Raw genomic sequence first — 23,532 nt, 5'->3', positions numbered from 1 at the left:
AAAAAGTATTCAATTTCTGCTGATGATATAAAAAGAAAAAAAAAAAAACAGAATGCAAAAATTTATGTTCAACAATTGAATGTTAAACATTATTTTGTTATGTTTATTTTTTTCAAGGTGGTATACTGAATGTAATTTTTTTTTTTAAATGATATTAGAAAATATAAGTATATTTATACATTAACAAAATATTTGATTTAATAGCACATATGTATATTTTAAGAAATAATATGATTCGATTTAAGAAATATCGATAAATTTACAACTTATTAAATAATTAAAATATACCTATATATATTTTTGTGTATCAATTTATTTTTATTCAATATTAAATTTTCTACAAAAAAAATGTTTTTCATAACATTATCAAGTTTTTTAAAATCTGTCTAATACCAATATGTCTTTTTAGGAATTCGATCTTCCTTGATTCCCATTTTTTCCATAATATCCATTTCAAATGTTTTCAAAGCAGCCTAAAATACAAATCAACAATATTATTCATCTAAATATATTTAAATTTATCAATAATACAATTACCTTATAAGTAATTTTTTGTGCATCAGCTTTAGAAGTGTCCTTTGGTTGATCATTGTAAAGATGAGGAGCTTTATAATCAATTGTTTCTTGTTGTGTTATTGGAATTGGAATAATTCTTCCAGTTCTTGTTGATACTCTAACATGTTCACCTTCTTCAGTATAACGCCATTCAAATGACGTATGTTTTCTAAACAATTATTATAAAAAATAAATTTGTTAAACAGCTGATTAATATCATTTAATTTATGTTGAAATAAAATCATCATACTCATCAGATGGATCCACCAAGGCAATGTCATTCAGCACATTTAGAGGTTGTTCTTGTAACACCATGATACCTGGAAAATTTTTAGTTTTTCCCATTGCATTTAGTTTTGTGTTCATGCCTTCAACAAGTACCCAATTTCTCTCTTGAATAATTTGATTGATATATCCTTGTTTTCCTTTATCACGTCCAGTCAATATTTCAACCTGATAAATAAATTTAAATTAAATAACAAAACAGCTAAATAAATATTATTGATAGTGTATATTATTATCAATACATACTCTGTCACCTCTGAACCAACTCCACTGCTTGATTGGATTGACAACATCTTCATAAAGTTTTTTTCCTGGATGATTTTCCCAATAAAATTCTCTTGTCCATGGACGATGAGTTGAAAATTTAAATTGTTCTCTTTGTATTATTCTTTTACTAAATCGAGGATTTCCTTTTGGAGTTTGCCAATAAATCTATGAAAAATTAATTTTATTAATTAAAACTGTAAACAAGGTTATGTTGAATTTTTAGAAAATGTTATTTTACCTGTTCCATTGAACGTTTGACATATCTTTCTGGCAAATTTGCATATTGCTTTGAGAATTCACCTGTTTTTTTTAAAACATCAACAAGTGGTCGAACCATTGTTTAACTCTTGTTGTTGTTGTTAACAATTAACACAATATTCCAGTAATAAACAAATCAAAATGACATGTAATCACATGGAGCGACATAAAAAAAAAAAACAGATAGAGAGGAAAGCGACAGAGAGTAACATAGAAACCGTCCTTGTTGTAGGTAAAGAAATTGTCTATGTATACTAGCCCCAACGCTGCTCATATTTAAATTTAAATTTAAAAATTATAATCGGGATTCACGTTTAAAATGTAATGTATATTTTATGTTTTTTTTTTTTTGCAGGCATGTTCCTTTGTAAAGTGGTGATTCACCAGGTCTTGGAAATGTTTACAATCTAACCTACCTCTTTTTCAAAATGATTTGGAGACTTAATTATTTTTGATTATTAAATAACTAATATTATAATAAATATTTAATATTTATAAATTAATTAGCTAAATAACTGTGTCAATTATAGTACCCTGACTTGTTAGCAAGTAGTTTGTGATGCTGGTTGCAATCCATCATTATTATACATAAGTATACATTATATTACCTGGATTTTAAACTTATTCTCTTTCGTCTATGTCAATTATTTTTAGAACAAGAAATAACAAATGAATAAAAATACGAATTAATTAGTAATAATTTAAATTAAAACTGTTTTTATTGTTGTTTATTAAATTAACATAATAACAATTTTTTAAATTTATTTAACTCTAGAATTAAAGAAAAAAAAAACATTATCTGATTTCTCTAATGATTGGAAAATAACCAATCATCATTTTCAAAAGGAAAATAATTTACTTTTAGTGGTTTTTGACGTTGTTTTCCTAATTCACGTATTTCTTCGACAGTTTCACGAGTTATTTTTGTATTATTAATAGATAAACCTGTTAAATTTGGTAAATTTTCAACAAGTTTAAGTACTGAATTATCAGTGATATTTATGCAATTCGATATATTCAAGAAGCCCAATTTTGGATTAAATAAACATTGAATTGATTCATCAGTGATAAATTGATTTAGTTGACAATAACCTAAACCAAGATCGAACTCTTTTAATTCTTCTAAATTATTAATTGCACTGATACCAGTATCCGTTATATTTGGGCCAATTATTTTTAAATACGTTAATTTTCTGGCATTATTAGAAAGATTAATCAAAAATTCATCTGTAATGCCATAATCACAAGAAATATATATCATCTTGAGATTTATCAAATTTCCAATTGGATACATATTTATCGCTGTATCAAACATTGGATGATTTTTCGGCTGATGAGAAATTAACATTATGTTGACCAAATTTTCCATTTCACCTATTGACTGGAGTAAAAATTGACTTAGCCCAAAATCATATATATTCAAATGTTCCAAAGCGATTAGTCGAGGAAATACCTAAAAGATAAATAAATAATTTATTAAAAATTAAATAACATTTTTTATTGTAATATAATATTTATTAAAAATTTAAACTTACCGAAGCCAATGAATCTGGTGAGAACATATCATTTTTTTTTAAGGTACACGAAAGATATAAAGTTTTCAGGGTTCCACCAACGTGTTCTAATGACTTGGCTAAAGTCATTGGTAGAGTTGAATTTTCACATTGCCATTCAATCGACAGCCTTTTAAGGTGATTCATATTAGAAAAACAATTTTCAAAATCTTGACTCATTATTTCTTTGAATCCTAATGAAAGTGACTCAAGATTTGGACAATTTGCATTAATTATTGGCATTATTTGAGAAATTGGATATTTTTTTACATTTAAACGTGTTAAATTAGTTCCACAGAGATTCACCAGGTACTTTAGATCATTTGCTTTTTCATGTATTTCATTAACTGAATTATTTTTATCGCTATTAAATTTATATTGTTTAAAGCATGTAGGAAGAAAATGGTTTGTCCAATCTTCGCATACTGAAAAATTGAATGAATATTTCTTGTTAGTATATTTGGAGTACTACAAAATTTTTTTTTTATCATTAAAAATTATATGTATAGTGTTGTTATTTTCTTACTTTTTTTGAGTCGTGGTTGGCTGAGAAATAGAGGACTCATGCGAATCAAACGCAAATTTAATCTTTTCTTATACTCTTCATCATCCGCATCATCATCAACTTCAAAATCTTGATAATCATCAGAATCAGAATCAGAATCAGAATCAGAATCAAAATCATCATCATCTTCATCTTTACCATCATAATCCATTTCCATAGATTCATCTAATTCTTTATCTGCAGCTATTTCTGACTCCATCTATTTAAGAGAAGAATAAACAATTTATTATGTCATTTAATTAACAATCAACAATTACATTATAGCTATAAAAATATAATATATAATTTAAATCTTACTTCTTCTCTCGAAATTATAATAAATTCATCAAGCCATTCGGTAGGAGTTAAATCTGCACTCTCCATATTCATCTCATTTGAATCAGTCTCCATCTTTTATTCTCGTTAACTTAAAAAAAAAAAAAAACTTGATATAAATTAATTGTACTTTATAGCTTTTTTTCGATGCACGTGAATAAAATAGTATTTAACCTTATATACCTTATGAAGCTTTTGTGTAAATATAGCCGTTTTAAAAAAGTTAAGTCAGCGAAGAAGTCGATTTCCACGTGGTATGTAACCTTACTTTTTCAAGACCGTATTTTGGTCTCTATGTAGTCTTGGTAGTCTTCTTGCTTGCTATGTACCCAACTGAACTAGCTATAGATATATACCAATCTATGCGTATTGGGGCTGCAATACTGTTACCGCCCCTAACTGTCGACGGGTAGATACAGGTAGATACAGGTAGATACCGGTAGATACATAGCACATACTGAGGTAAAATACAATTTACCAAAGTTAGTTTTTAGCCAAGGGAATAAGCCTTCCCCTACTCTTCCTTAAAAACATTTGATGCCGTGTCCCCTTCTCCTAAACTGTCCCAAACTAACTTTGCTAACTTTGGTAAGTTTTGCTTCACACTCACTTCTTGTACAAGTACTATATATACTATATATATATATATACTAATATACTAATATATATACTATTCTGTTTCACTCTCTCTTTACCTCTCTCTTTCTCTCTCTCTCTCCTTCTTGGACTCTAGGTCTCTACCAAGAAGACTAGAGACCACTAATTTTTATTGTTAATTACCACCAATTTCAATAACTACTAATTCTTTTTCTAATAAAGCTTTTAATTCAGCTTTTTTTTTTTCTAATTGATAAAGTCGTCTTCATTCAATTTCTTCCTGAAAAATTTATTATATATTAATATTTTTAAATAAAACATTTGGCTCAAATTAAAAATAAAGTATTCAATGATTTTTATCTAATAAAATGATCAAACTATTTATAAAAAAAAAAAAAAAAAAAAAAACTAATTTTACTTTAACAAATAAAAAAATAATATTATTTAAATATACTGACAAATATTAAATTTTAAAAATTTAATGGAAAAAACTTGATATAAATTGATTACACTTTACACTTTTTTTTTCAATGTAATTGAATAAAAGTATATTGTGTAAATAGCCATAGCCGTTTTAAAAGTTAGGTCAGGGATGAAGTCGATTGCCATGTGGTGTGTAACCTAAACCAAAGGTTTGTAGATTTTTTAATTTATCAATAATTAATATTTCCATTGATAAATTATAGCTATTTTTATATGTTAATTTGTAATTTAACAGATTGAAACAAGTAGAGGATCGTACAGAAAAATTAAATCAAGATGCTTGTGAAATAAATAAGCCAATGGCAAAATATGCTGATGATGCTGATCTTGATGCTCATCAACGTAATATATTACATGCTAAGGATCCAATGTTGGAGTACGTCAAAGAAAAACAAATCAAGGAAGGCAAAAGACAACCAGATAAACCTACATTTCAAGGTTCATACATGCCAAATCGTTTTGGGATTAGGCCTGGTTGTCGATGGGATGGTGTTGACAGGAGTAATGGATATGAAAAACGTTGGTTTAATGCTAGAAATGCACGTACTGCTGTTGAAGAAGAGGCATACAAGTGGAGTATTGCTGATATGTAAAAATTACCACAACAAAATTAATACATTTTAAAAAATAATAAAAAGAACAAAGATAATTTTTTTTAAATTAATTTTATCTGTGATTATTTTTCTTTTTATTTTTAAATTATTATGTACATTTATTTTTATTCAATGATTTCATTATTAAGCCATATGCCATTTGGCCAGATCACAGACGTATTTCAATTTTCAACACCAGGTGTGGAGACTTCGTCTCAGAGATAATATGATATCACTTGTTGAAATAAAAATAAAAAATAATTATAATTTAATTATATTCATTCATTGAAAAAACATAAAAATTATATATTTTAATATTTATTTAAAGAGATCTTTTTTTTCTGTTCTTAATAGTACAGTTAATTATATAGATACAAATATTCGTTTTCTACGTTGTTTTCCTAATTCATATATTTTTTCGACAGCTTCAGGAGTTACCTTTGTATTTTCAACAGATAAACTTGTTAAAATTGGTAAATTTTCAACAAGTTTAAGTACTGATTTATCAGTAACATTAATGCAATTTGATATCTTCAAAGAGTCTAATTTTTGATTAAATAAACATTGAATTGATTTATCAGTGATAAATTGATTTTGTTGACGATAACCTAAATCAAGATTGAAATAATGTAATTGTTCTAAATTATTAATTGCACGCATACCAGTATCCGTTATATTTGTGCCAGTTATACGTAAATTTAATATCTTTTTAGCATTATTACAAAGATTAATCAAAAATTCATCTGTAACGCCATAATCACAATGAATAACTAAAGTCTCGAGATTTTTTAAATTCCCGATTGGACACAAATTGATTATTGTATCAGACATTGGATGATTATTCGGCCAACTAGACGTTAATGATAGACGAGTTAAATTTATCATTTGACCTATCGACTGAAGTAAAAGTTGACTTAGTACGAAACCACACATATCTAAATCAGCTAAAGCGGTTAGTTGAGGAAATATCTGAAAAATAAATAAATAATTCATTAAAAATTAAAATAACGTTCTGTTATTGTAGTGTAATATTTATTTAAAATTTAAACTTACTGAAGCCAATGAGTCTGGTGAGAAAATATCATTTCCTTCTAAGCTACATATAAGATTTAAATTTTTCAAGGTTCCACCAATTTGTTCTAATGATTTGGCTAAAGTCATTGGTAGAGTTGAATTTTCACATTGCCAGTAAATCGTCAGTCTTTTAAGTTTAGACATATCGGAAAAACAATTTTCAAAATCTTTTTCTATTATTTCTTCGAATGCACATGAAAGTGACTCAAGATTTGGACAATTAGCATTAATTATTGGCATTATTTGAGAGATAGGATAATTTTTTACATTCAGACGTTTAAAATTAGTACCACAGAGATTTATCACGTACTTTAAATCATCTGCTTTTTCATGTATTTCAAAAACTGAACTATTTTCATCTCTAAACAATTTATATTTTTTTAAGCACGTAGGAATAAACTTGTTCTTCCAATCTTCGCATACTGAAAAATTTAATAAATAATTTCATTAGTAAATTTAGAATGATACAAAATTTTTTTTTTATTATTAAAAATTATATTGTTGTTATTTTCTTACTTTTTATGAGCCGTGGTTGGCTGAGAAATAGATGGCTCATGCGATTCATACGCAAATATAATTTTTTTCGATCCTCGTCATTACTATTATCATAATCAACGTCGTAATCATCATCAGAATCATCATTATCTTCATCATCATTTTCATCATCATCATCATCATCATCATCATCTTCATCATTATCATCATCATCAGAATCCGTATCCATAGATTCGCTATATTCTTTATTTGCAGCCATTTCTGTCTCCATCTATATAAAAAAAATTTTATTTAATCAACAGCAAACAAGGACAGTATAGCTATAAAAATATAATATATAATTTAAAACTTACTTCATTAGAAATTTCAATTAATTTTTCAAGCCATTCGGAAGGACTTAAATCGTCGTTCTCTGTATTCATCTCATTTGAATCAATCTCCATATTTTATTCTCGTTTAACTTTTTTTTTTTAAAAAAATAAAAACTCAATGAATTATTATACCGTCAAATAATAAATTTTAAAAAATTAATTGGAAAAAACTATACAATAAATTAATTGCACTTTATAGCTCTTTTCCGATGCACAAGGATAAAATAGTATTTAACATAATATACCTAATGAAGCTATCGTGTGAATATAGCAGTTTTACAATATATAGCAATGACGTCGATTGCCACGTGCTATGTAACCTTACTTTTTACCACCGTTTACCAAGTTTACCACGTGTATATTGGTCTCTGTAGTCTGTTTGCTTGCTATCCAACTGAACTAGGTGAACTAGCTTTAAGGAGGTTATCGAGGTTATGCACGCAGCTTCTTTTAAGGTACAACCAGGGCAAAATGAGAGACATCTGGCAGATGTTTGCTAAAAACATATATATATATTTATGAGTGCGAAAAGAACGAGAGATTAGAAAGAGAATATATTGTTTCTCCCTTCCACTCAAGTATTTAGACAAAGACAAAAATTTATTATCCTCTATTAATTAAAATTGAATATTAAAACCTATACTAAATTTGGTTCCTATTTTTTCCATATGGATTTTGAGCTTATTTTTTTCCGTCAATGCCAACCAGCTGATAAATATTTAATTATTAAATTATTTAATATTATTAATTGGATAACAAATAATAGAAATATATATTTTTTTTTATTTTAAATTAAGAAAAGGTTTCAGGAAAAGAAATAACAAATAAATAAAAATAATAATTAATTGCAAGTAAATATTTAAATTTGACCTGTTTTTATTGTTGTTTATTAAATTAATATAATAACAATTTTTTTTTCATTTAATCAACTCTCGACTCAAAAAAACATTATTCAATTTCACTATTGATTCGAAAATAATCATGATAAACTTCAAAAGAATAACGTACGTTTACTCGTTTATTACGTTGTTTTCCTAACTCTTGTATTTCTTCAACAGCTTCATAAGTTACCTTTGTATTTTTAACATATAAATCCTTTAAATTTGGTAAATTTTTAACAAGCTTAAGTACTGATTTATCAGTAACATTAATGCAATTTGATATATCCAAGTAGTCCAATTTTTGATTAAATAAACATTGAATTGATTCATCAGTGATAAATTCATTTCGTTGACGATAACCTAAATTAATACTGAACTGGTCTAATTTTTCTAAATTATTAATTGCACTGATACCAGTATCCGTTATATTTGTGCCAGTCATACTTAAACCCGTTAATTTTTTAGCATTATTACAAAGATTTATCAAAAATTCATCTGTAATGCCATAATCACAATCAATATATAACCACTTGAGATTTTTCATATTCCCAATTGGATACATATTGATTGATGTATCAAACATTGGATGATTTTCCGGCCACCCAGACTTCAATAATAGATCAGTCAACTTATTCATTTTACTTATCGATTCAAGTAACAGTTGACTTAGCCCAAATTCAAATATATTCAAATAAGTCAAAGCAGTTAGTCGAGGAAATACCTGAAAAATAAATAAATAATTTATTAAAAATTAAATTACATTTTATAATTGTAATATAATATTTATTAAAAATTTAAAATTACCGAAGCCAATGAATCTGGTGAGAAAATATCATTTTCTTGTAAGGTACATGAAAGTTTCAAACATTTTAAGGTTCCACCAGTTTGTTCTATTGACTTGGCTAAAGTCATTAGTGGAGTTGAATTTTCACATTGCCATTCAATCGACAGCTTTTTAAGTTTAGACATATTAGAAAAACAATTTTCAAAATCTTGACTCATTATTTCTTTGAATGCACATGAAAGTGACTTAAGATTTGGACAATTAGCATTAATTATTGGCATTATTTGAGAAATTGGATATTGTTTTACATCTAAACGTGTTAAATTAGTTCCACAGAGATTCACCACGTACTTCAAATCATTTGCTTTTTCATGTATTTCATTAACTGAATTTTTTTCATTGCTATTAAATTTAAATTCTTTAAGGCATGTAGAAAGAAACTCATTCTTCCAATCTTCACATACTGAAAAATTCAATGAATAGTTTCATTAGTATATTCAGGGTAACACAAATTTTTTTTTTTATTATTAAAAATCATAGTATTGTATATTCTTACTTTTTTTAAGTCGTGGTTGGCTGAGGAATAGAGTACCCAAGCGATTTAATTTTTTTTTATACTCATCATCATCATCCTCATCATCATCAACTTCCAAATCTTGATCACCATCAGAATCAGAATCAGAATCAGAATCAAATTCAGAACCCAAATCGGAATCAAAATTAAAATCAGAATCAGAATCAGAATCAGAATCAGAATCATAATCCATTTCCATAGGTTCATCTAATTCTTTTTTTGCAGCTTTTTCTGACTCCATCTATATAAGAAATAATTATTTTAATTTATTATTTAATTTAATCAACAATAACTAATTGTAGTATAGCCATAAAAATGAAATATATATAATTGAAAACTTACTTCTTTTGAAATTATAATAAATTCATCAAGCCATTCGGTAGGACTTAAATCTGCAGTCTCCATATTTATCTCGTTTGAACCAGTCTCCATATTTTATTTTCGTTAACTTAAAAAAAAAAAAAATAATACAATAAATTGATTGCTTTTTATAGCTTTTTTCGATGCACGTGAATAAAATAGTATTTAACTTTATATACCTTATGATTTCCACGTGGTATGTAATCTTCCTTTTTAAGACCTCTAGTCCTTTTGCTTGCTATCCAACTGATGAACTGAACTAGCAACAAGTTAGTAATATATCTATGCATGTTGAGACTGGCAATACTGCAAAACTGCTCCACCCCTACATGTCGACAAGTAGATACATGTAGATACAGGTTGATACAAGTAGATACAGATAAATACATAGTCATGGACTTTTCATTGATAAATTATTTATTAATTAAAAATTGATATTTAATTTAATTTTGAATATTCATTTCTAATTATTATTTCAATTGTTTAACAGCCTTTGATTCAGTAAATTTTCTCGTGATTTAATCAATTATTTTTTTAAAACTTGTTTCAATTGACTGAGTCGTAGTGTTGGATTTTGTTCTTTAATTATTGTCATCATTCGTTCTTCAAAACTTAGGCAAGCCTTAACACGTTTTTCTGGATGACGATCAATCTCTACATCTTTTGTGCTGTTAAAAATAATTATAATATTTTTACATTAGTTTTTTTTTTTTTTTGTTCTATTATTCTTTTTTGTAATAAAAATTATTATGATATATAAATTCATTTTATATATTCATATTTTTAAATAAAAAATTATTGTCTTAATTAAAAAATAAAGTCTTTAATAATTTTCATTTAATAAAATGATCAAACTATTTATAAAAAAATTAATTTTACTTTAACAAATAAAAAAATAATATTATTTAAATATCATTTAAAATATATTTATATATTTTTGTGTGCATATAGTTATGTGTCAAATAAAAAAGGTCGTTCTTCCATGTGATATTATGTTGAGGTCATATTCCATGCAGATGTGGTGTCTGGTATCTGATGCTCCCTTGTTTAACAAGCCGATTAATTTGCAATTGAATATATTCAGAATTTCGACCACCTTGAAGACACTCCAAGCACAATCATATTCATCAATATATAATAATAAAAATACATAATAATAATACAACCACTTGTTAAAAAAGAAAAAAGAAAAAAAAACATTTCAACAACTTTTTTATTATTTATTATTTTTTTTTTAAATTTATTTATTATTTATTCACATATACAAAATAAAAAATATACATATTTATTTTAACGATTTTTTAACTGGGGCCCAATGTTTTTTCTATATACTTTATCAGACTTCCGGGCGTTATTATGTCTAAGTCATTCGTATGAAATGTAAATAAATACTCAATATCTGAGAACCGTCATCAGGCATTGAATTATATATCCAATTCGTTGTTGGTGTTTAAGTTGAAAGGCCTTCAACAGTGGGGCCTTATAACTCCAGCAATAACTTATTATAACATTCAACTTCAAGCCATCAACATGGCTCAATTAGTCATCAATTTATATTGTCTATAATAATTTAAATTAAATTTTTTTAACAAATTAATTTTTTTCTTTTCTTGCACTATCGGTAAGCAGAGTATAATACCTTATTATTTAATTGGTATTATGCTCGTTTATCGGTTAATGCAGGAAATAAAATCATCAATATATACTTGTTATTTTTAAATTAAAAAAATATATTTATCAGAGTCTTAGCGGGACCCATATTCTAGTATAATGCCGTGATTATCAACTGGTATTATGCAACGAATATGTGGATTCGTTCAAGTGCTCTTATCATTGAATAAAAAAAAATATATTTTTTTTTATAAAATAATCTTTGTGCTGAAAGATAAAAATAATATTTGTGATTTTTGTTGAACGAATATGAGTGAACATTAAACTGCAAGTGAGTTATGAGTTTTAAAAAAAAAATTTGTGTTATTGGAGGTGGTGTTATTGGTGTAACAAGTGCACTTGCTGTTAAAGAAAAATTTCCAAATTTTAATGTAACTATTTTTGCTGATAATTATACACCAAATACAACTGGTGATGGAAGTGCTGGATTTTGGGATCCTTATTTAATTCAAGACACACCAGATGTTGATATTTTGTCAGTTAATTTTATCATTAAATTTTTTATTTTTATATATCAATTACAATTTTTTTTTGTGTGGATAGACGATGGGGTGGTGCAACACATAAATGGATGGAAAATTTTTGGAAAACAGATTTATCATCGGAAATTGGAGTATCATTAATTCCTGTTTTTCGAGTTTCCAATGATGTTGAATCAAAAGAGATGCCGTCTTGGTTGTCACTCGTTTACGCCGGGCGAAATTTAACTCATCAAGAACTGCGTAAATTCAATGATGATTACTGCAAAAAATACAGGTTTATTTTTATTATTTAATTTAATTTTATTTATAAAAAACAAATATTATTTCGTTGTTAATATTTTAGATCTGGTTATTCTTTTTTGACTTATACTTGTGAGCCAAAATATCTTTTACCATATTTGATGGATAAATTTAAATCATTGGGTGGCATTGTGGTGAAAAGAAAAATTAATAATTTCAATGAATTGGCAGATGAGGGATATGAAATTTTGATTAATTGTGCTGGAATTAATGCGGGAAAATTAAGTGGTGACTCGACAGTTGAACCCATCCGAGGTCAAGTTGCTCGGGTATTTTTTTTTAAATTTATTTTTCATTATAATTCTATTAAATTTTTAATAATTTATTTTTCGTGTCAAGGTTAAAGCACCCTGGATTTTTGGTGTATTTCTCGATGACAATAATTACATAATTCCAAAGTAAAAAAAAAAAAAAATTAAACAATAAATATTTGCCGTTTATTAACCAATTTTTTTTTAGTATGGAGTCTGTGATTTTGGGTGGAACGAGTCAAGTAAATGACTACGATACAAAAGTAAGAAAAATTGATTCGAAATTTATAAAAGAAGGTTGTCAAAAAATTATTCCAGCTATAGGAAATGCCAAATTAATTGATGAATGGGTTGGTTTGAGACCAGGAAGAAAATCAATTCGTCTAGAATCTGAAATACTTGTAAATAAAACAGGAAAAAAATATACAGTTAGTTTAAAAAATGAAGAATAATAAAGACATTGTGAAATTATACTGTAGAAATATTATAATGATGATTGTTTATTGCAGGTGATACATAATTACGGACACGGTGGTAGTGGTGTTACATTGTGCTGGGGTTGTGCCCTAGATGTCGTAAAAATATTACAAAACTTTTTTATTCAAAAAGTTTATTTCATCACGTCAAATTTATAACAAATTAATTTTTAATTGTCTCAAAAAATACCTACTATTATCTTGCAAAATAAAAAGATACAATCGAAATTAAATATTACTAAAAAAAAATGGTTTCCGTTAGAAATATTTGCCAGTTGTTTCGTCGATGTAAATTCAAGAAAAAAAATTACAATTTAATTATTATTATATAACTATAAATACATTATTTTTTTTTTACAATTTATTTATTTTTTTCTTGTTAAACTACCGAGTTATCCAAAGTAACGATAAAAAAATTTTTAGTAGTAATAAAAAATAATTTTAATTTATATTTCAACTGGTGTTTTTAATTTTTTTTTCTAGCATGTGTAATATTTTTTTTTTTGTTCATTATTCAAAACACGATAACAAAATATTGTCACTGGGTTTTTTTTATTTTTTTTCTTGATATCTAGGTAAGGTATGTATAATTATTATTAAACAAATTACATCGACGGCACGGTAACTGGTACAGTATTATCCTGATGCTATTTTCGTAGCAATATGCCGTGATTTGTGAATAATAAACGTGGATACGCGTAAGGTGGTCATGGTCGTGATGTACTCTAATTATAATTATCAAAAAAAAAAAAATTAAATAAAAAGGTAAGAAGAAAAAAAGCCAGTAAATTTAGTGAGTCAGTAAAACCAAGTAAAACGACAATAAAACACTCGGAGTATTTAAATTTCTTTCAGTATAAAATATCATAAAAACAAGTGTTAAAATACCATCAATAAAAAATTAAATTAATGACTGATATTTGAACAAAAGTCAATCGCCAATTTACATCATGAAAATTGATCAAAAAAAAATAAATGAAAAACGTAAATTTATATTTTTATTTTAAACTATTTTGATAAAATCTCAGTACGTCATTCAAGTTATTAAATGGATTCAATAAACAGATAATAAAATTTATCAAATTACCATGAATATCAGTTCGGAAAAAATAATATTAAATGATAATAAAAATGATGATGATGACAGCGAGTCATCAGCTTCAACAAATGACTCAAAAAAATATGAAAATAGCACTAAAAATAATGATAATAATGGCAAATTAATTACAGGTAATAAACAATTAAATAAAAATAAATATAAAAATTTAAATAAACTTTTAAATACTTAGAAAATCATCAAGTTGAAATGTGTAATAATAATAGTGAGTTAAAAAAAAAACGTGGAAAAAAAAAAAAGTTATATTTAACAATATGTACGACAAATTGTAAATATGAATTGATAAGAAGAGTTGCTGAAAAATATGGAATGAAAGAAGTGAGTGAAGATAGTCCATGGAATTTATATTGGGCTGATTTGAGTGTTGGTATTGAACGAGCAAAAGATATGAAACGTTTTCAAAAAATTAATCATTTTCCTGGTATGACAGAAATATGTAGAAAAGATTTATTGGCTAGAAATCTTAATAGAATGCAACGTTTATACTCAAAAGATTATAATTTTTTTCCAAAAACATGGTGTCTTCCAGCTGAGTAAGTAAACAAAAATAAAAATTAAATTTATAACATGTACATAATTAAATTATTAATTTATAAATAGCTATGGAGATATTGTTAATTATGCTAAGAAAAAAAAATCAAAAACTTTTATTATAAAACCAGATACAGGATGTCAAGGACGTGGTATTTATTTGACAAAAAGTCTCAAGGATATAAAACCATATGACAGAATGATTTGTCAAGTTTATTTATCAAAAGTAATATAATTATAAAATGAATATGAATTTTAAAAAAATTAAATTAAATAATTTATTACAGCCACTTTTAGTTGATGGTTATAAATTTGATCTTCGTGTTTATACATTGATAACATCTTGTGATCCATTGAGAATATATGTTTACAATGATGGTCTTGCTAGATTTGCAACAAGTAGATATAAAGAACCAACAAGTTATAATACATCAAATGTATTTATGCATTTAACAAATTATGCTGTTAATAAACACAGTAGAATGTATGTTAATGATGATGAATTTGGTAGTAAAAGAAAAATATCAACTCTTAATCAAATATTAAAAATAAATGGATGTAATGTTGATGAATTGTGGAGTAAAATTGATGAAATTATTGTCAAAACAATATTATCAGCTTATCCAATATTAAAACATAATTATAAAACTTGTTTTTCTACTCATGATTTAACTTATGCGTGTTTCGAAATTCTTGGTTTCGATATTATTATTGATTGGAAATTGAAGCCATATTTATTAGAGGTAATTTTTTATTTAATTAAAAGGATTTTTGTTGTAATTTTATGTAGACATTTCTGTGTAGTAAAAACAATAAAATTATGGAAAAAAAAAGCAAATGAATTTAAATAATTTCCACCAGCAAAAATAACTGGTGGAAAATTAAAAATTATTGGCTCAATTTATCAAAAAATTAAACAGTATTTGTATAAGATAAACACATAGCTGTTTAGAAATTTAAAGTCAACTTTATAATATTGAAATTAAAATTTATCAAATATATTTATCAAGATGTTACATGATTATTTTACACAATTTTATATATTATTAATTAACCAGTACAATTTTAATTTATTTTTTTCATAATGTTTTGTCATGATAAAAAGCTTGTCAATTAAATTATAAAATTAATAATTTTATTTAAATATAGGTTAATCATTCACCAAGTTTTCATACTGATGCACAAATTGATAAAGATATCAAGGAAGGATTACTAACAGACACATTTAGACTGTTAAATCTTCATCAATGTGATAAAAAAAAAATCATGGAAGAAGATCGTCAACGTGTTAGAAATCGTTTACTTCAAGGAATAACAACAAAAGAAACTTGGTAATTTTTAAATTAATAAAAATAGTATTATTTAAATATTTAAATTTTTTTTTATTAAATAATTTAAAAATTTTATGAAAATGGATAGTATTAATGATACAGCAGGTACGATTGAGACAGATGAATTAGCCAATGAACAAGAAAAATGGGAAAATGAAAATATGGGAAATTATCGTAGAATTTATCCATGTGATGATGATAAATATAATATTTTTTTTAAACAAAATGGTAATTCAATGTTTCAAGATACATCTGCATCTAGAGCTCGTGAGGAAGCATCAAAAATTCAACGTGAAGAAGCAATTGTAAGTTTGAAAAATACAAATTAATAATGAATTTTAATAATTTTTTTTTATCCAGTTGAGAACGAAAGAAGAAGAGTGCAAAAGAATGTCAAATAAATATGACATGAAATTAGACACTGATAGAATAAATAAAAAAAATTCTTCAACATTAACATTGAGCAAAAATAAATGTCAAAAAAAAGATATTAATATTACTCCATTGATTATAAAAAAATCGAAATTAAATTTGATTAAAAAAAATACTTGTTCATTTGTTCCGGAAGCAATAAATGATATTGAAGAAAAAAAACGTATTGATTCATTAATACAAAGAGAATTTTTAATAAAAAGTCATGGAATACTTGAACACATTTATTTAACAATGAAAAAAAATGGTAATCTAAGACCAGTTGATATTAGAAAATACAGTCAATATGAAAAGCTAATGAAAAATGAAAAACCAAAAGATTTATTAAATAAAAAATATACAAAAATTAATTCACAGCTTGATAATATTAATGATGAGAGTTCTGATAATTAAAAAAAAAATTTTAAATCATTGTTTATTATTTAAAAATATATTGGATTATTTATATTTTATGAAAAAATAATTTACAAGTAAAGCGTCTAAATATTGTTTAAAATTCAATCATTTTATGACGCATAATTACGAGAAATTGAATTTAAAAAATTTGTAAAATTTAGTGTTTATTTACTTTGTTGTAAATTTTTTTTTTTTATTGTTTAAACAGTGTAATGTATAACAAATTTAATGCTGATAAATATTTTTGTATTGACATGATGAAAAATAAACTATGAATTATTCTAGCTGTTATTTGGATTAATGGGAATTTTTTTCGATTAAGGATAAAAAAATAATTACTTATCAGCTACAAATTTTCCTATTAATATTTATTTTTTTTTCATTTTATCATTTAAAATTTATCTGGTTAATTAAATTTTTTATTGTAAAATAAAATTCTGATACATGTTAATCAGGTCTTTAAATATTATTCTAAATATTCTAATATTTTTTCATTATCACTGATTAATTAAGACAAAAAAAATTGCACAAAACTGTTAATAACTTTTTTTTTTTTTTGTCATTTTATTATATTTTTAAAATTGTTAAAAATAAACAAATTAAATTTTCATAATAAATCATGAAAATATTAGTAAAACGTATTACTTAATTATAAAATTATTTCACAAATTAAAATTAAAAATAATTCAACTCAAATCTGTAAAATATATCGTACAATTTTTATATAAACTTTCTTTTTCTTATGAAATTTTCAAAAAGCTATTTACTCTCAATGCACGTTAAATAATTTTGTGTAATTTTAAAAACCATTTCTTATTTTTTTTTCTAATATAAAAAACAGTAAAATAGCTAAATATATTTACAGCATTTTTCATAAAATAAAGTTAATATATTTTTCTTTCAAAAAGACTTGCAAAAAAAAAAAATCGACAAATACATTTTATTAAATTTCATTCATAAATCTATTCTAAATAATTTTTTTTAAATGTTTATTTTTGTCCTTCTCATTTCGTCGTATTTATACAAATAATACAATTTTTTTTTTTTCATTTTTACTATTAATTTTCATCCTGATTTTGTGTGTGTCGGTTTGAATCATGTACTCATCAAGAAAAACAAATAAAATAAAATAAAAATTAACATAAAAAAAAAGTACTTGGCAATAATAATAATAATGATAATAATAATGATAAATCTATTCGTTGTAATACTAATATGAGCATTATGTTATGTAGGATCCTGTTTATTTATATTTTTTTTTTGTTTGTTTAAATCTATTTTCATGATATCTTTTAGTTTTCATTTAAATGACGAATGATTAAACTATAAGTTCTAAGCAATAAAACGATGAGTATAGCTACAATATTTCTAATATATATATAATATAATATTTCTATATTTATTTATTTATTTATATATACTATTAAAAAAAATAATAATGTTCTGTACAATACGCGTGGACACGTTGATTCCATATTAGCTGCCAATGGAATTTTTAAAAATTTTCAAAAGTTATTTTTTTATTTATTTTGTTATTAGAGTCGACATCAACTCGGGCAAGATGCTTATTTTTTTTTTCTTTTGTCAAGGATCATTTAAAAAATTGAGAAATTAGTAAGTATAATTTTTATATTTTTTTTTTTTTTGTGTTTTTAATTAATAACGATTTAGGCTATTTCAATAATTTTTAAGTCATTTTTCTTTTTTTTTTTTTTTGACATTAATTATACAAATTAATTATACGAATGTACAGGCCAGTGAAAATTATACTGTTTAACAAAATTAATAAAATTTTGTATCAAATGTAAAATGAAAAAAAAAAAAATCACAGATCATAATTTAAAAAAAAAAATAATTTACAAAAACATTGCTTTCTTTTTTTTACTATGTCACAATTGCGTTAGAAATTTTCTTTTTTAATTATTACAATAGTCTGGTTGTGTTTTTTTTTTTTTTAAATTTTTTTATTTTTATAATAAAAATAATAATAGTATTATTAATAATCAATGAAATTGATAATTATATTTTTCAAGAGTTTATTATTATAAATAATAATTAACTCGAGATTAATATTATAGTCTCAATTGTAACGTTTTTTTTTTTTAAAATCCTGCTTAACTTAAAGTTGCAGTGAAATATCCTAAGTTGTCAACAAGTTAGAGCTAAAAATTCATTAACAAACATCGTGGTTCAATGACATAATTCGCAACAAATACTGCATACGATTAATAACAATATTCCCAAGCGTGTATATTGTAAAAGTGAAAGTGTATTTTTTAAAATTCCTTTTAATATTTTTATCTCATCATAATTTTTTGTGATTATAAAAGGCGTGCATAGTTCATTTACAACACCAATTATAATTGTGTAAAAAAAATTCATTCAGTGTATAATTATTTTATTTATATAGTTAATAAACTTTAACAAAGTGTCACTTGCGTGTCGATGATACGACTACTATTTATGAGGTGTTATGGCTTCAACTTAATAAGAGGTATGCTTTTTGAATGTAAACACTTATCACACACCCATTCAGCATAAACTTCATGAGTCAATAGTTGAAATGCCATTTCTGATAATCCTGAGCACGCTCTGTAAAAGAAAAATATCATTTAAATTCAATTACCTATACATAATAGTATTTAAATTTTACAAAAATAAACAAAAAAAATTTACCTGTGATACCAAAAATTACAGCCAGATTCACAGAGAATTCCTTGATCATTATCATGTACTTCTTTATGACAACTTCCACATGGATAAATTGGTGGTGCATTTGGATTTTGTGAATTAAAAACTTTTGATTGATCAATAGGATAAATCTAAAAACCAAATAATAATTTACAAAAATATAAACATTTAATGTAAATTATTTAAACATAAAAAAAGTTAAAAAAAAACTTACTTTTCCAGCTGATACTGGCATTGGTTTTGGTCCCATTCCAGATCCTGGAAAACCATGTGGTGGCATATTACCCCCTAGTTGATGTCCCATTGGTAATCCACCACTCATATTATTATTATTGTTATTATTATTATTACCAGGACCTGAATGAGCACCACCATTATTGCTATTAACATTATTACTATTATTATTATTATTATGACCTCCAGGACCACCAGGACCCATATGTCCCATTTGATTTGGATGTGGCATATTCATATTTGCCATATTATTCATTGGTGGTCCATTCATATTCATATTATTCATTGAATTTGGTCCACCTGACATATTCATATTATTTGTTACCATTGAATTCATTGCTGTCATTGGTCCATTAATTGTTCTTCCTAAATTATTGAGATTATTACCACCCATATGATTTTGATGTGTTTGTTGTGAACCATTATGATTTAATGGACTATTAACATTATTCATTGTTGGTCCATTTAATGGACTGTTTGGTGTCATATGATTATTCATATTATTAATATTTATTGGACCATTTTGCATATGATTATGATTATTACCAGGCATATTATTCATTGGTGATCCCATACCACCACCCATTGGACTACCTAAATTATGTCCCATATTATTCATTGGACTACCCATTGGTCCATTATTAATATTATTCATTGGACTACCCATTGATGGTCCACTCATTTGTTGATTATTAATATGACTCATATTCATATGATTATTCATTGTATTCATTGGTCCTTGTGGTCCAATATTTTGTCCCATATTATTCATTGGTGACATACCACCCATTGGTGCATGGCTCATTGGTGACATACCACCCATATGATTAATATGATTACCCATTGGTGAATTACCCATTGGACTCATATTTCCCATTGGCATCATTGGACTCATACCTCCCATTGGTGCTAATGGACTCATACCACGCATTGGTGGTCCACTCATATGATGTGGATGATGTGGATGCATATGTAATGGTGGTCCACCATGCATCATTTGATTTTGTGTATTTTGTTGTGGTGCATCATCAAATGGATTACTAGCAATTATTGTATCACCAAAACCAGATAATGGAGGTGGTAATAAATCCTATAAAATAATTAAATAATAATTGTTAATATATTTAACAATATAATTTATTAATATTATTTATTTAAGAAAAAATTACCTGAACAGTTGGAGCTGGTTGTGGTTGTGGTGGTGCAACATTTGTATTTGTACGTCGCTTTTTTTTAGGATTAGCACCAGCTGGAGGTGGTGGTGGTGGATGAGGATGAGCATTGGGCTCTGGATGTGGTACATTTGGTCCCATGCCCACTCCCATTCCCATACCACCAAGCGGCATCCTTGCAAAGGGTGGCATGCCTGCAATATTGTGGCTCATCCTTTCGTTCCTTTACCAATTATTTTATCATGCCGTGTTTATTATTAACACCGTATTTTAATTATACTGGAAATTTAATTTTCATTTGTTATTATTGTTATTCATATCAAGCTGGTTGTTTACAATTTTTTATGTTTTTTTTTACTTGGAAGATAATGAGATACGAGTCTCTCTGTTTATTATTTATATAAAAAAAAAAAAAAAAAGAGGGAGAAGAGAAATACAAGTATTATCTATCATTTTACTCCATTATTATTATTATTTTTTATAAATTATATTTTTTTTTGTATTGTTGTTACTTGCAGATTTTATTAGTGATCATGAAATGGCGTCAACATGAGTATCTTTAAATGTGGATAAAAAAAAATATACTATGAAATTTTTTTTATTATAAAAAAATAAAAAAAGAAAGCAAAGTGATGCCCAGTTTTCATCTTTAAAAAAAAAAAAAAACTAACCTAACCTACTGATTTTAAGACAGTACACATACACACAGCCTCAAGGTATTCACAAACTAATAATTTTTTTTTTTTTTTTTCCTTTTTTTACATCACTAAATATGATTTATTATTAAGTGTACTTTTACAATTTTTTGTAATAATTAAATATACAAATTTAAATAATACATGTAGCAAAAAATTAAATCTTACCAAGGCATTATCGTATAAATATAAATATACTTTGCATATTACAATTTGTTGTTTTTTTTTTCTTTAATATTTTAATAATTTATTAGCTCACTTTTAATATTTTTCGGTTTTTTTAAAAATTGTTTTTTTTTTTACCTTAAAAATTATACAATTATTGTGCTTTAAAATTTTTTTTAATACTTTAATAATAGATAAATAATAATAATATTTTATTGTTTTTTAAAAAAATATATTATTTATGTAAAAAAAATACACAACTGGCAAGTTCGTTTGAGTGCCACACACTGCGCTTCAAATCCTTGTTCATCGCGTCACAAACATTTCATCATATACACATTAAACGACACACAAACTTTTTTCATTTATTTTTTTTTTTAAATAAATAATTAAAATAATCAACTTTTTTTATGTTTTTTTGGATAAAATATATTGTTAATAATTGTGTATGATATTCTTTATTATTATTTGAGTAAAATGAGTAATTTTTTTTAAATATCGGAGCAAAATTTATCAAAGTTTTATCAATTGTTATTTTTAGATTAACCCGAGCCCTTTAGGTCGCAGTGGCCATTGTCAACATACACTGTCAAACCAGATATTCATGTATATATATGTAATATATTTTTTGGCTGTGTGTGTGTGTAGCCTGTCGCTGATCTTGACTGCAGATGGCACTTGCGACCGCATTCCTGTAGTAAAAAAAAATAAAATGAAAAAAAAAATATTACCCCTCTCTCTCGCTCTCTTTTGTCAAAAAAATATTGTATTATTATTTTACAGTGTTTTACAGATTTTAATGTAAAAAAAAAATTATTTTTAATGATTTTTTTTCAAATTAAACAGGTATTTTTATGATTTTTTTTTTCAAAAATAATTAAAATTAATTTTTTCGATTGTTTTTAATTTTTTCAAGTGAAATAATAATTGACAAAGTGAAATATATTTAAATTTTCATTGTCAATTTTTTTTTTTTTGAATAATAATTGATAATTATATTGTTTTTTTATTGTAGCTTTTTGTAGCTTCCTTTTTTTATGAACGGCCTTCGAGGTGTCGCCCTCTTTAGACGGTCAATTTAACCATCATTCGATAGTCAAGTAAACTTTGCATAATTTAATTGAGTAAATGTAAATTAATAATTAAATTTAAATATAATAATTAAATTTAAATTTAAAAATATTAAAATTACTATTTAATTCATTTTTACCAAATGATTATTACATCAAAATTAGTTGAGTAATTTTATTAATTAAATACAAAATAATATTCAAATTTTTTTAAATAAAAAAATTAATTAAATCATATATTATAATGCCAATTGATAAATAAAATATAGCCAAGTTTTTATTGTATTTATTTTTGAGGAATTGAATACACAAATTCAATGGTATCTTTCTGTCATCGAGTTGATGCATTTACTTTGACACTTTAATCAAATATCCAAACATTATTTGACAAAGTTATTTTACACGTCTCATGACAACCGATGCATTTAACTCGTTTCATTTGATCGAACAAACTTAATTAAAATATTGTGGCACTAAGGGTAAAAGTAAACTGAATAAATGATGGATA

At 25.1% G+C, this 23,532-nt stretch overlaps 5 protein-coding genes across 5 annotated transcripts; 2 read left to right on the top strand and 3 right to left on the bottom strand.

The window, feature by feature from the left end:
- Window positions 1-295: 295 nt before the first annotated feature.
- Window positions 296-1,528, bottom strand: LOC122858259 (probable 39S ribosomal protein L24, mitochondrial). Its single transcript, XM_044161035.1, has 5 exons — window positions 1,346-1,528; window positions 1,087-1,272; window positions 806-1,008; window positions 538-724; window positions 296-473 (listed from the first exon to the last, which is right to left on the bottom strand). Exons 1-5 carry the CDS (start codon window positions 1,442-1,444, stop codon window positions 387-389), a joined length of 762 nt encoding a protein of 253 aa, XP_044016970.1. The 5' UTR covers window positions 1,445-1,528; the 3' UTR covers window positions 296-386.
- A 6,831-nt stretch (window positions 1,529-8,359) lies between these two features.
- On the bottom strand, window positions 8,360-9,891 carry LOC122856540. The gene is made up of 4 exons (XM_044158215.1): window positions 9,741-9,891; window positions 9,097-9,539; window positions 8,543-9,013; window positions 8,360-8,482 (listed from the first exon to the last, which is right to left on the bottom strand). Exons 1-4 carry the CDS (start codon window positions 9,889-9,891, stop codon window positions 8,360-8,362), a joined length of 1,188 nt encoding a protein of 395 aa, XP_044014150.1.
- A 1,961-nt stretch (window positions 9,892-11,852) lies between these two features.
- LOC122858258 (D-aspartate oxidase) lies at window positions 11,853-13,641 on the top strand. Its single transcript, XM_044161034.1, has 6 exons — window positions 11,853-12,156; window positions 12,225-12,437; window positions 12,507-12,732; window positions 12,803-12,861; window positions 12,923-13,142; window positions 13,224-13,641. The coding sequence occupies exons 1-6, from the start codon at window positions 11,960-11,962 to the stop codon at window positions 13,347-13,349; spliced, it is 1,041 nt and encodes a 346-aa protein (XP_044016969.1). The 5' UTR covers window positions 11,853-11,959; the 3' UTR covers window positions 13,350-13,641.
- Window positions 13,642-14,485: 844 nt separating this feature from the next.
- Window positions 14,486-16,916, top strand: LOC122856539 (tubulin polyglutamylase TTLL13; the record flags this gene model as incomplete). Its single annotated transcript, XM_044158214.1, has 6 exons — window positions 14,486-14,840; window positions 14,908-15,064; window positions 15,126-15,581; window positions 15,988-16,169; window positions 16,258-16,474; window positions 16,530-16,916. Coding segments are annotated over exons 1-6 (1,743 nt in total), but the record flags the coding sequence as incomplete, so codon positions are not given.
- Window positions 16,917-17,993: 1,077 nt separating this feature from the next.
- Window positions 17,994-22,545, bottom strand: LOC122858257 (protein pygopus). Its single transcript, XM_044161033.1, has 5 exons — window positions 21,958-22,545; window positions 21,092-21,373; window positions 19,903-21,012; window positions 19,674-19,819; window positions 17,994-19,589 (listed from the first exon to the last, which is right to left on the bottom strand). Exons 2-5 carry the CDS (start codon window positions 21,305-21,307, stop codon window positions 19,469-19,471), a joined length of 1,593 nt encoding a protein of 530 aa, XP_044016968.1. The 5' UTR covers window positions 21,308-21,373; window positions 21,958-22,545; the 3' UTR covers window positions 17,994-19,468.
- Window positions 22,546-23,532: the final 987 nt, after the last annotated feature.

Source organism: Aphidius gifuensis, linkage group LG5 (assembly GCF_014905175.1).
Source record: "Aphidius gifuensis isolate YNYX2018 linkage group LG5, ASM1490517v1, whole genome shotgun sequence".
In the NCBI taxonomy this organism is placed as follows: Eukaryota; Metazoa; Arthropoda; class Insecta; order Hymenoptera; family Braconidae; genus Aphidius; species Aphidius gifuensis.
Note: the sequence above shows the minus strand (reverse complement) of the source record. Positions and strands in the feature narration are given on the sequence as shown.

What these genes read in the sequence shown, in the direction of transcription:
- LOC122856540 (XM_044158215.1), bottom strand. Translation starts at nt 9,891, where the DNA reads ATGGAGTCAGAAAAAGCTGCAAAAAAAGAATTAGATGAACCTATGGAA. An exon ending in TTCTGATTCTGATTCTGATG is followed by an intron (nt 9,540 to 9,740) that starts GTGATCAAGATT and finishes TGAATTTTTCAG; the next exon opens with TATGTGAAGATTGGAAGAAT. An exon ending in TTAATGTTACTGATAAATCA is followed by an intron (nt 8,483 to 8,542) that starts GTACTTAAGCTT and finishes AAAAATACAAAG; the next exon opens with GTAACTTATGAAGCTGTTGA.
- LOC122858257 (XM_044161033.1), bottom strand. Translation starts at nt 21,307, where the DNA reads ATGAGCCACAATATTGCAGGCATGCCACCCTTTGCAAGGATGCCGCTT. An exon ending in TGCCAGTATCAGCTGGAAAA is followed by an intron (nt 19,820 to 19,902) that starts GTAAGTTTTTTT and finishes TTTGGTTTTTAG; the next exon opens with ATTTATCCTATTGATCAATC. An exon ending in TGTAATTTTTGGTATCACAG is followed by an intron (nt 19,590 to 19,673) that starts GTAAATTTTTTT and finishes TTTCTTTTACAG; the next exon opens with AGCGTGCTCAGGATTATCAG.
- LOC122858258 (XM_044161034.1), top strand. Translation starts at nt 11,960, where the DNA reads ATGAGTTTTAAAAAAAAAATTTGTGTTATTGGAGGTGGTGTTATTGGT. An exon ending in ACACCAGATGTTGATATTTT is followed by an intron (nt 12,157 to 12,224) that starts GTCAGTTAATTT and finishes TTGTGTGGATAG; the next exon opens with ACGATGGGGTGGTGCAACAC. An exon ending in AATAATTACATAATTCCAAA is followed by an intron (nt 12,862 to 12,922) that starts GTAAAAAAAAAA and finishes ATTTTTTTTTAG; the next exon opens with TATGGAGTCTGTGATTTTGG.
- LOC122858259 (XM_044161035.1), bottom strand. Translation starts at nt 1,444, where the DNA reads ATGGTTCGACCACTTGTTGATGTTTTAAAAAAAACAGGTGAATTCTCA. An exon ending in TTGGTGGATCCATCTGATGA is followed by an intron (nt 725 to 805) that starts GTATGATGATTT and finishes ATAATTGTTTAG; the next exon opens with AAAACATACGTCATTTGAAT. An exon ending in CACAAAAAATTACTTATAAG is followed by an intron (nt 474 to 537) that starts GTAATTGTATTA and finishes TTTGTATTTTAG; the next exon opens with GCTGCTTTGAAAACATTTGA.